The sequence below is a fragment of the Notolepis coatsorum genome (assembly GCF_963971535.1).
Source record: "Notolepis coatsorum genome assembly, chromosome: 1".
In the NCBI taxonomy this organism is placed as follows: Eukaryota; Metazoa; Chordata; class Actinopteri; order Aulopiformes; family Paralepididae; genus Notolepis; species Notolepis coatsorum.
Window position 1 is genome coordinate 241,805,447 of NC_140165.1, and position 11,939 is coordinate 241,817,385.

Consider the following 11,939-nt stretch of genomic DNA (forward strand, 5'->3'; position numbering starts at 1 on the left):
TGTTAGCCCTGTTTGCTTCCCTGTTAGCCTCGTTAGCTCCCCTGCAGCTTGTTAGGCCTCTACTACCAGCATGGCCCCAGTCTGCTAGCTTTGCCCCGGCTGCTAGCACAGCCTCTATGTTAATGCAGCCCTTGCTGCTGGCATAGGCCCTGTAGCTAGCCATGCCCAGGCAGCTTACCCAGTCCCTCTGCATGGCCCCGGTCTGCTAGCTTAGCCCCGGCTGTTAGCACAGCCTCTATGTTAATGCAGCCCTTGCAGCTGGCATAGGCCCTGTAGCTAGCCATGCCCAGGCAGCTAACCCGGTCCCTCTGCATGGCCTCCACTTTTTGTGTAGCCTTCCCACTGCTAGGACTGCTCCTTCAGCTAGCAAGGTCAGTTTTCTCCCACTGCTAGGACTGCCCTTTCAGCTAGCAAGGTCAGTTTTTTCCCACTGCTAGGACTGCCCTTTCAGCTAGCAAGGTCAGTTTTTTCCCACTGCTAGGACTGCCCTTTCAGCTAGCAAGGTCAGTTTTCTCCCACTGCTAGGACTGCCCTTTCAGCTAGCAAGGTCAGTTTTTTCCCACTGCTAGGACTGCCCTTTCAGCTAGCAAGGTCAGTTTTCTCCCACTGCTAGGACTGCCCTTTCAGCTAGCAAGGTCAGTTCTCCCACTGCTAGGACTGCCCTTTCAGCTAGCAAGGTTAGTTTTCCCACTGCTAGGACTGCCCTTTCAGCTAGCAAGGTCAGTTTTTTCCCACTGCTAGGACTGCCCTTTCAGCTAGCAAGGTCAGTTTTTCTCCCACTGCTAGGACTGCCCTTTCAGCTAGCAAGGTCAGTTTTTTCCCACTGCTAGGACTGCCCTTTCAGCTAGCAAGGTCAGTTTTCTCCCACTGCTAGGACTGCCCTTTCAGCTAGCAGGGTCAGTTTTTTCCCACTGCTAGGACTGCTCTTTCAGCTAGCAAGGTCGGTTTTCTCCCACTGCTAGGACTGCCGCTTCAGCTAGCAAGGTCAGTTTGCCCCACTGCTAGGACTGCCCCTTCAGCTAGCAGGGTCAGTTTTATCCCACTGCTAGGACTGCCCCTTCAGCTAGCAAGGTCAGGTTGCTCCCACTGCTAGGACTGCCCCTTCAGCTGGCTAGGTCAGTTTTCTCTCACTGCTAGGACTGCCCCTTCAGCTAGCAAGGTCAGTTCCCCACAGCTAGGACTGTCCTTCCAGCTAGCTTGTTCTCTCATGCTGGTCCAGCCCTGTCTGCCAGCCTAGCTCCGGCAGCTAGCGCAGCCTCTATGTTAATGTAGCAGTACAGCTAGCATGGGCCCTGTAGCTATCAGTGCCCTGGCAGCTACCCTTTCCCTCTGCTAGCCCCTTCCCTGTTCCCCTCTCCAGTGCCCCTGTTCCAGCCCTGTCTGCTAGCCTAGCTCCGGCAGCTAGCACAGCCTCTATGTTAATGTAGCGGTACAGCTAGCATAGGCCCTGTAGCTATCAGTGCCCTTGGCTGTTACCCCTCAGCTCCTCTAGTTACCCCTCTGCACCTCTGGTTACCCCTCAGCTACCATGGTTACCCCTCTGCTCCTCTGGTTACCCCTCAGCTACCATGGTTACCCCTCTGCTCCTCTAGTTACCCCTCAGCTCCTCTGGTTACCCCTCAGCTCCTCTGGTTACCCCTCAGCTCCTCCAGTTGCCCCTCAGCTACCATGGTTACCCCTCAGCTACCCTAGTTACCCCTCAGCTACCCTGTTCTTTTGCTCGCCCCACTTTTGTTTGTGGCTTCCCCTGCTGGCTTGGCCCAGTACTTTTTGTTTGTTGCCTTGTTTTGTTCCCCTGCCACTCTGTCTGTGTTTTTTGGGTCGCCGGGTGGCTCCCATGGAGGGGGGGGTATTGTGAGGTTTTGTTCCGCTGCTCACCTACTCGCTCTGTTCCTTTAAGCCTACTCGCTCTGTTCCTTTAGTTTTCTGTTAATCAATTGCATTCTCCTCACCTCACTAGCCCCCACCCTCGCGTTCGTTTGCTCTTCAGCAACCACACCCTTGGACTACCTGTCATTATGTGTTTGATTGGTCTGGTGCCGAACACACACTTCTAGTTCGATTATCAATTACCTCCCGCACCTGATGTGTATTCTAATTAGCACCCCTGTGGGCTTTAAGTACCTGGCTCTTCCCCTCTGTCCCTCGTCGGGTCGTCCCGTATCATTCCGTATCATATCTCTATCACCTAACTCCTTCGGGAGTTACTCTGTCTATAGGCTCCTACGCGAGTTCTGGTTCTGTCTGCTGTTTTATCTCCGGCGTGAGACGGGGTGCAAGCTTTGGCCACCTGTCGCCGTTTGCCTGGATGGAGACATTGTTACTACGCTCTCTAATCCTCTACGGGAGGTATTCCAGTGTTCCACTTCAGACCTCCGCGCAGCAGACGTCCAGACGCGCATCCAGACCTCCGCGCAGCAGACGCGCTCTTCACTCCAGACGCGCATCGCTTCCTAATACTCTACGGGAGGATGCGTCTCTCCGAGCCGGCGCGCTCTTCCGCGCAGACGCGCTCTTCACTCCAGACGCGCATCGCTTCCTAATACTCTACGGGAGGATGCGTCTCTCCGAGCCGGCGCGCTCTTCCGCGCAGACGCGCTCTTCACTCCAGACGCGCATTCAGACGCACGCCAGATGCGCCCTCCGTACCGGCGCGTACTCCAAGCAGTCGCGCACCACTCAGACCTCCGCGCCAGATGCGCCCTTCGTACCGGCGCGTACTCCAAACAGTCGCACACCACTCAGACCTCCGCTTGGACATCCCGTTCCCCGTGGCGACGCACTCGCCCCGTTTTGATCCTACTCTCTTTACGCACAGCGCCTGGGTGAGTTTTTATGACTGTCATTGATCCTATTCGTTTTTTGTGTGTTTATTGACACTGAAGATATCCTGCTTTTTGTCAGACAGTCACTCACCCAGCATCAGCTTTTTGGATTGTTCATTGGGATAATATTTGGCCTTTACATCGCTCACTGTGTGTTTACACACCGAAGATATTATCACTTGGATTTGTATTTGGGACTTCGCTCACAGTGTTTATTTGCACCAAAGATTCAGTCACTTGGATTACTCTGTTTTTGGGACAAGTCACCTCTCCTGTCACCTGCTCTGTTCCCAACTGTACTCTGAGCTAACCCGCTCCCTCTCTCCCTCTCGGTCCCGTTTACCACCACGGAGATCTGCCGAGAGAAGTCTGCAGAGCGGCTCTGACGTCACCGTCTGATTCCTCAGACGAACCATCCCGGGAGAAGCTGCAGAGCAGCAACATTCATTAATGCTTTAATCCCAGGCTTTGTCTGTTTTCTCTGTCCCTTTAAGCAGCTCCAGCCCTCGCCCTGTTCCAAGGCCTTACCCTGTTTTCTCTAGTCCTCCCTGTCCAGTCCGTCCAGTCCGTCTAGTCCTCCTAGTCCTCCCTCTCTTGTCCTCCTAGTCCTCCCTGTCCCCAGCCCGCCTCCGCGGGCCTCTGTCCCTGTTTCCCCTCTCTAGTCCTCCTAGTCCTCCCTGTCCAGTCCTCCTAGTCCTCCCTGTTCCTGCCTTGTCCCTTGCCCCGGCCCTGTTCCGTTAGCCTTCCCTTAGCCTTCCCCCTAGCCAGCTCGCCTCTTAAAGGCACTGTGCCTTTCCCCATTTCTTGTTATCCAGTATTTTGTGTTCTCCCTTAAAGGGACAGTGCCGTTTTCTGTGTGTTTCAATAAATGCCCAGTTCTTGGCTTACTCTCATACCTGTCTTGTGTTGTGCGATTGGGGTCGGTTACAAACCATAACACACACACAGACACAGACACACACACACACACACACACACACACACACACACACACACACACACACACACACACACACACACACACACACACACACACACACACACACACACACACACACACACACACACACACACACACACACACACACACACACACACACACACACACACACACACACACACACACACACACACACACACACACACACACACACACACATAGGTGCACCAGCACACTATACTACCCAGTGGAGATAAGTACCCTATTATATACGTTATTTAAAGATATACAGAAGAGGTATAATAGGAATTCCTAATAATATAATAATTCATATTTGAGGCTTAAAATGCCCTTTAGACTGCTGATTCTGCATGCCAAAGCAAACCATTGACCAACCTCAGTAACACAACCTTGATTGGCCCTGATATCAGTAGAAGCTGTCTGTAAAACAGCTTCGGGGAGGAAACAGTGCAGGGACATTAATCCACTCCAGGTGGAACCTTGTCGACGAGACATTGGCCTAAAACACTGCGATCCCATGAATAACATTCCGACACCTATAGGTTCAGCATGCGGCCGTATTACATTTAACACTTTCTACATTATTCTCATGAAGACCCCAGTCACTGCTCATGTATGATTCATGCGTGGTGTTTCTCGTTTGTGCAGATTTAGCTATTTCTAGAGAGCACACACATTTGATGGGGAGGTCATTGTATGGGTAATGTCAGGAAGAAAATAGTCATGCTAGCGCTATATACTTTTCTATTTGATTTATCTGTGTGTTTACTTTCCCCCGCTCGGTAATTCAAATTCCCGGTAAGTAATAGGCCAATAACCTTTAATTAAACTGGCCTAATATAGATGCAATATATTATTACATTATACGGTTTTCCTAAATGGTTTATCACTGATATACAGTAACACTCTGTTAAAAATAGTAATAGAATAGAATAGAAGTACTTTATTAATCCCCAGGGAAATTTAGCACCACAGAGCGCTCACAAACAATAAACATTTAGGTATAGTACAAAATAAGAATACGGTTTCAAACAGAGCATGTGTGTGCTTGGCTAAACGATTGAAGGAAATGTAAGTAAGTAAAACCAAATCGCCACGAAATTAAAAGTAAAATATCAGTTTATTTTAAGTCTTGACCAGGGCAGGCAATAATAATAATAATAATAATAATAATAATAATAATAATAATAATAATAATAATAATAATAATAATAATAATAATAATAATAATAATAATAATAATAATAATAATAATAATAATAATAATAATAATAATAATAATAATAATAATAATGATGATGATAATAATAATAATAATAATAATAATAATAATAATAATAATAATAATAATAATAATAATAATAATAATAATAATAATAATAATAATAATAATAATAATAATAATAATAATAATAATAATAATAATAATAATAATAATAATAATAATAATAATAATAATAATAATGATATGACGTCGCTTCCACAAACTTTCAGCACCGCTCAAGTTGTTCCCGTGGCTGACGCTAGGAGCTGTCCGCGGTGCTGAAACCACGTCGGCGCGCTGCCCTGCATGGAGAAGGAAACCGCGGCACAAACCACACAACATAACGGGCAGCGGGCGGTCGGTCGGGTTTGCTAACGAAATCGAAGTCTCCCCCCCCCTCCCCCGTGTCTCTGTCAATGAGAAAATCCCGATAACAAATCGGGACACGAGTCACCAACGTGTGGAGCACTCCCGGTGCCCAGTGCGTCCCCGAGCGGTCTGTCTGAGTGACGAGCAGTCCGCGTTATCTGCGAGGGGCTTCTCTCTTCTCCAGCCTGCTGCACACACAACGAAAAGTGCTCACCATCCCAAGGACGCTGTTTTCTCCTCGCAGAGAAGAAGCGCACCGCGGAAAACATGAACGCGATTAGAGATTATTTATCCATCCTGATGTTCCTGGTGGCGGCGGTGACGGACATATGTGGCAAAGGTAAGAATCCGATCGTTTAAAAGAGTTGTTTGTGTCTTGTGGTGGTCGCCCATGGCCGGTGTGTGTGGTTATTATAGCGAACGAATATTTCAGCGCGCAGCCCCGATATACGTCGTTACTCTATAGTTGAGCTGTTATTGTACTCAATTCTCGATCTTTTTCAACGAGAATCTGTCATTTTCACGAGGTCTGTCACACGTTTCTTCCATCGTCAACGGGTTTTCTGTTATTATCACTATACTTCCGTGCACGCTCGTTGCTCGTGGATATTCATCTGGAATATATAATCCTTAGTTATGATCACATCAACCTATGTTCGCTGTATTTGGGCACATCGCGGGGTGGTTTTGATCGTCATAAATTCACAATCAGATCGGGTACGTATCAGTCTATACAGTATATATGGTTAATGGACTTGGAGGTGTGTGGGGCACCACTGCCATGCAGTCTTTCCAAATAATATTCAACTTAACATAGAAACACAATATCTAAATCAGTCTAAATTGCTCAATAGGCTACAACATACAATAGGCTACAATTCATAGTTTGAACTTCCTTCTCCTCTTTGCTATTTTCTATTACTCTTGTCTCAAGTGGTCCTCACCCAAGATTCAAGTTGGCAAATGGCATTTTCTATTCATGCAAGGAGGAAGAAAAAAAAGTGCTTACAATGAATGCAGACTATCGGCTCGTGCTCTTGTCACAACAGTGGAATGGCTGATAGTGTTTTTGCAGGCTCTCTGCATTATTCATATCCCCTGACAAAACAGAGGAGGCTGGCAGATGTGGATCAGGTTATAAGAGTTGTCTTGTATAGAAGAGTTGGAACAATACTGACAATGAGCCAATATTTAGGCACTCCATCCTCCATCATCACTTGAGACGTCACCTATACCCATAATTAGTTACCACTCAGAATAATTAAAACATATAAAAGACTATCAGACTACACACTATAGTGCATGATATGACATTATAATACACATTATGTTGTTGATGATAACACACAATAGATATTCCTATTCCACTTGTCTCCCCACTCCGATCTGTAGGACACAGTAGGTGACTATTTGATCAAACTGAATAATAATAATAATAATAATAATACTAATACTAATAATAAGTTATTTAGCAGTAAATCTCACATTCCTATTCCATAATGTCAGCACCTTTCCGCACGTGAGCGCCTGGTCATAGTTGACACTAACCCTGCAACAGTGTGACACATAAGGATCAAGTCAGAATAACACTTAAAGTTCTCTGACGGAGAACAGCAGACGTGGGGAAGAATGCACTCAGCGGCCGGCGTCTGGGTCCTGAGACGTGGTTTGATGCTGATAATAACCAAGTAATCAATCATGCGAAATGAGACCTTGGACTTAACCGCTCAGTGGTTACATTGCCGTACTTACATCACCACACATCACGCAGCCAGCCATCCGCATTCTCAATATGTACATGTCTTTTTTTAGATGAGCGCTTGAGTAATGATCAGTGATTTGCAAAATCACTGCAATATCTCCCACGTAGGACGTTTCACGTTTAATTCTATTATTCTATTATATCTATATTATATCATTCTTCCTCTGGTCTTTTACTTCATCGCTCCGTTGTGAATTGAGTGATATTTTTCAAAGGAAGGAGTGCAGTCAGTACATCTTCACCTACTGTACTGAGCAACAGCACTTCAGTGATGATGCTCACTCACTCGCGCCCACCCACCCACACACACACACACACAGGTGCACACACCCACACACACACACACACACACACACAGGTGCACACACACCACACACACACACACACACACACACAGGTGCACACACACACCCCACACACACACACACACACAGGTGCACACACACACACACACACACACACACCACACACACACACACACACACACCACACACACACACACACAGGTGCACCACACACAGGTGCATGCACACACACAGGTGCACACACACAGGTGCACACACACACACACACACACACACAGGTGCACACACACAGGTGCACTGCACACACACAGGTGCACACACACACACACACACACACGCACGCACGCACGCACACACACACACACACACACACACACACAGGTGCACACACACAGGTGCACTGCACACACACACACACACACACAGGTGCACACACACAGGTGCACTGCACACACACACACACACACACACACAGGTGCACACACACAGGTGCACTGCACACACACAGGTGCACACACACACACACGCACGCACGCACGCACGCACACACACACACACACACACACACACACACACACACACACACACACACACACACACACACATACACACACACACACACACACACACACACACACACACACACACACACACACACACAATCACCTGAGAGCACTAAAGCTAGTGTGTGCGGCTCCATCAATCCAGACCGAGCAGAAGAAAGAGACGTGAGTGAGCTAAAAGCGGGACCCTATGATAAATAATGATATTGTATTAAAGTATGAGAGGCGGATGATGGGGGCGAGCAGTACGTTGGGCCTTGAGCTCTCAGTATAGTCCTCAGGTTGTGGTCCTGAGGAGTGGATGCTCACCCCCCCCCCCCCCCCCCCCCCCCCACGCATGTAGATTATTGATAAAAGGGCATGTCTGACGTGATCGACATGTGTTTAATAATGCTTGAGAGGTTGGGTACAGACACACGCCGTCTGGATGTGCGTGGACGTATGCTCAGAGTTCACTGCGAACCGGGTGTCCTTGGTGTGTGACGTACAGTACGAGTCCCATTCAATTCCATAGATGTTATGGATATTATTAACAGTAGCAGCAGCGGATGCTATCCTCGTCCGAGCAGACAGGAGGCGCTCGGAGTGATATTACAGATTGACAAACGGCCGTCTTTCACTCTGCCCTCTGATTAGACGGCAATCAGGAGCGGTGCCAGAGGATGCCAGTCGTTTCCAGCTCGCCAGCTTTCTCATTCTCAGCCCGCGATAACCCTGATATGAACACGGTGGAAAGGTGGAAATCAAACAATGGATTAATCCCTATAACCAAGGATTAAGCGTGTGCTTTTATTCAGCCGTAATCGACAGATCCTTCTGGGCCGTCCCCTAATAAACAATTGACCCTCGCTTTTTTAATCTATCAACCCCCTCCTTGTTCTGATTCCGGCCGTCTGTATATCCCGCGTGTGTCGAGTCGAGAGGCAGCGCTGAGCGGAGATTATGCAGGTGGTGACATGGGAACTGATGGGGGGACCTGGGAGAGCAGTTGTTTGATGGCGTCCCCGAGGTTCGGGGGGTCAGGGTCCCTGTCCTTTCTCTCAGATTGCCGGCCAGATAAATACCTTGGCCCGGCTGACCCGGAGCGAGCGGTGGCCCCCGAGGGTCCGTGCCCGGCTCCCGTCCCCCGGTCTGTCACCGTCACACCGGTCTGCCGGGAGGGCCTGCCTGAAACTAATGGCTACTGCAAGGCTGACTGGCTACGGGTTTCACTGTATGGGGCAAAAAAAAGCGAACCGCAACAACTCCAGTGTGAGTGTCTGAGACAAACACACACAGACACACACACACACAGTGTACACACATGCGCATTGTGCACATGTGTTCACACTCACACACGTGCGCAATGCATACACACGCACACACGCACATTTGTCACCACATGTCGGAAGACATCTTTTCATTTAACATTTATCAAAGCAAAATAATTCTGTCTGACTTCAGAATAATTTTTTGGTGCGGATGGTACGTGTGTGTGTGTGTGTGTGTGTGTGTGTGTGTGTGTGTGTGTGTGTGTGTGTGTGTGTGTGTGTGCGTGTGTGCGTGCGTGCAAGTGTGCAAGTGTGCGTGTGAGTGTGTGAGTGAGTGTGTGTGTGTGTGTGTGTGTGTGTGTGTGTGTGTGTGTGTGTGTGTGTGTGTGTGTGTGTGTGTGTGTGTGTGTGTGTGTGTGTGTGAAAGGGAGGAGAGAGAGAGATGTGGCGTGTTCTCCAGTTTTAGGAGATTGTCAATCACTCCGCAGGGGTATTGATCAGGCGTGAGATCAGAGGAGGCATCATCAATTAGACGCCTCTGCCGGAGCTCGTCAGGGAGACCAATTACCAAGCCCTCATTCCCCCCCCCCCCTCTCTCTCTCTCTCTCTCTCTCTCTCTCTCTCTCTCTCTCTCTCTCTCTCTTCTCTCTCTCTCTCTCTCTCTCTCTCTCTCTCTCTCTCTCTCTCTCTCTCCCTCTCTCTTGTTATGTTTTATTTAGTCTCTATCTCCATGGCGGGGTTGACCTGAATACGCCACAATCTGTATTCTTTTCTAATTATAGAGGTTTTGTGTGTGCGTGTTTGTGAGAGTTGCGCGTGCGTGTGTATGTATGTGTGTGTTTGTGCATGCACGTTTGTGTGTTTGTGTGCGAGTATGGATATATGTGTGTGTGTGTGTGCGTGTGTGTGTGTGTGTGCGTGTGTGTGTGCGTGTGTGTGTGTGTGTGCATGCATGCGTTTGTGTGCTCGCTGAGGAGGAAACATACAGAGCAGTGCTTTTCCGCTCGTTCTCCTAATAAGTATCCTGCCCTTCTAGAAGCCGGGACTCTGACCTCTGACCTTGCCACTTAAAGCTATGTGTCCCCCCATGTTGTTCCCCTATCGCTGGGCTGAATGGGTACGTCTGTAGTGTGTGGCCTTCTCCTGGCTCTTCCCAGCTCCCACCTCCTGCCGCCCCCGGTGCCTTTAAGCGGCGGAAGATAACCGTAAAAAGGTTTCCATTAACATTTTAGTGAATAGAATAGACTGTGCCATTTTCATTTCCAATGAATGGCCACGCTGTCGGTCCGTACTCCGTACTCCAATGCTTTTATCACACTTTTATTAGTGAGAATTAAAACGGGGAGAAGGACACCAGGTAATGCCGCCTTGGAATCGTCCTGGAGGCAGATAGAGTGGGTTGGAGGCAGACAGAGTGAGGCTGGAGGGAGAGAGAGTGGGTCCTGGGGGCAGAGAGAGTGGGTCCTGGGGGCAGAGAGAGAGTGGGTCCTGGAGGCAGAGAGAGTGGGTCCTGGGGGCAGAGAGAGTGGGTTGGAGGCAGAGAGAGTGGGTCCTGGGGGCAGAGAGAGTGGGTTGGAAGGCAGAGAGAGTGGGTTGGAGGCAGAGAGTGGGTCCTGGAGGCAGAGAGAGTGGGTCCTGGGGGCAGAGAGAGTGGGTCCTGGGGGCAGAGAGAGTGGGTCCTTGAGGCAGATAGAGTGGGTCCTGGGGGCAGAGAGAGTGAGGCTGGAGGGAGAGAGAGTGGGTCCTGGGGGCAGAGAGAGTGGGTCCTGGGGGCAGAGAGAGTGAGGCTGGAGGCAGAGAGAGTGGGTCCTGGGGGCAGAGAGAGTGGGTCCTGGGGCAGAGAGAGTGGGTCCTGGAGGCAGAGAGAGTGGATCCTGGAGGCAGAGAGAGTGGGTCCTGGAGGCAGAGAGAGTGGATCCTGGAGGCAGAGAGAGTGGGTCCTGGAGGCAGAGAGAGTGGGTCCTGGAGGCAGAGAGAGTGGGTCCTGGGGCAGAGAGAGTGGGTCCTGGAGGCAGAGAGAGTGGGTCCTGGGAGGCAGAGAGAGTGGGTCCTGGAGGCAGAGAGAGTGGGTCCTGGAGGCAGAGAGAGTGGGTCCTGGAGGCAGAGAGAGTGGGTCCTGGAGGCAGAGAGAGTGGGTCCTGGGGGCAGAGAGAGTGGGTCCTGGAGGCAGAGAGAGTGGGTCTGGGAGGCAGAGAGAGTGGGTCCTGGGGGCAGAGAGAGTGGGTTGGAGGCAGAGAGAGTGGGTCCTGGGGGGAGAAAGAGTGGGTCCTGGTGGCAGAGAGAGTGGGTCCTGGAGGGAGAGAGAGTGGGTCCTGGGGACAGAGAGAGTGGGTCCTGGAGGCAGAGAGAGTGGGTCCTGGAGGCAGAGAGAGTGGGTACTGGAGGCAGAGAGAGTGGGTCCTGGGGGCAGAGAGAGTGAGGCTGGAGGCAGAGAGAGTGTCCTGGAGGCAGAGAGAGTGAGGCTGGAGGCAGAGAGAGTGGGTCCTGGAGGCAGAGAGAGTGAGGCTGGAGGCAGAGAGAGTGGGTACTGGAGGCAGAGAGAGTGGGTCCTGGGGGCAGAGAGAGTGAGGCTGGAGGCAGAGAGAGTGTCCTGGAGGCAGAGAGAGTGAGGCTGGAGGCAGAGAGAGTGGGTCCTGGAGG

The 11,939-nt window shown here is 50.0% G+C and overlaps 1 protein-coding gene across 1 annotated transcript in view; it reads left to right on the forward strand.

Annotated features, from left to right (window-relative positions):
* Positions 1–5,493: 5,493 nt before the first annotated feature.
* Positions 5,494–11,939, forward strand: part of sez6b (seizure related 6 homolog b) — a 419,489-nt gene continuing 413,043 nt past the window's right edge. Inside the window, 1 exon segment of the mRNA XM_084309484.1 lies at positions 5,494–5,759. Coding sequence (XP_084165610.1) covers positions 5,687–5,759 — 73 coding nt within the window. The 5' untranslated portion in view covers positions 5,494–5,686.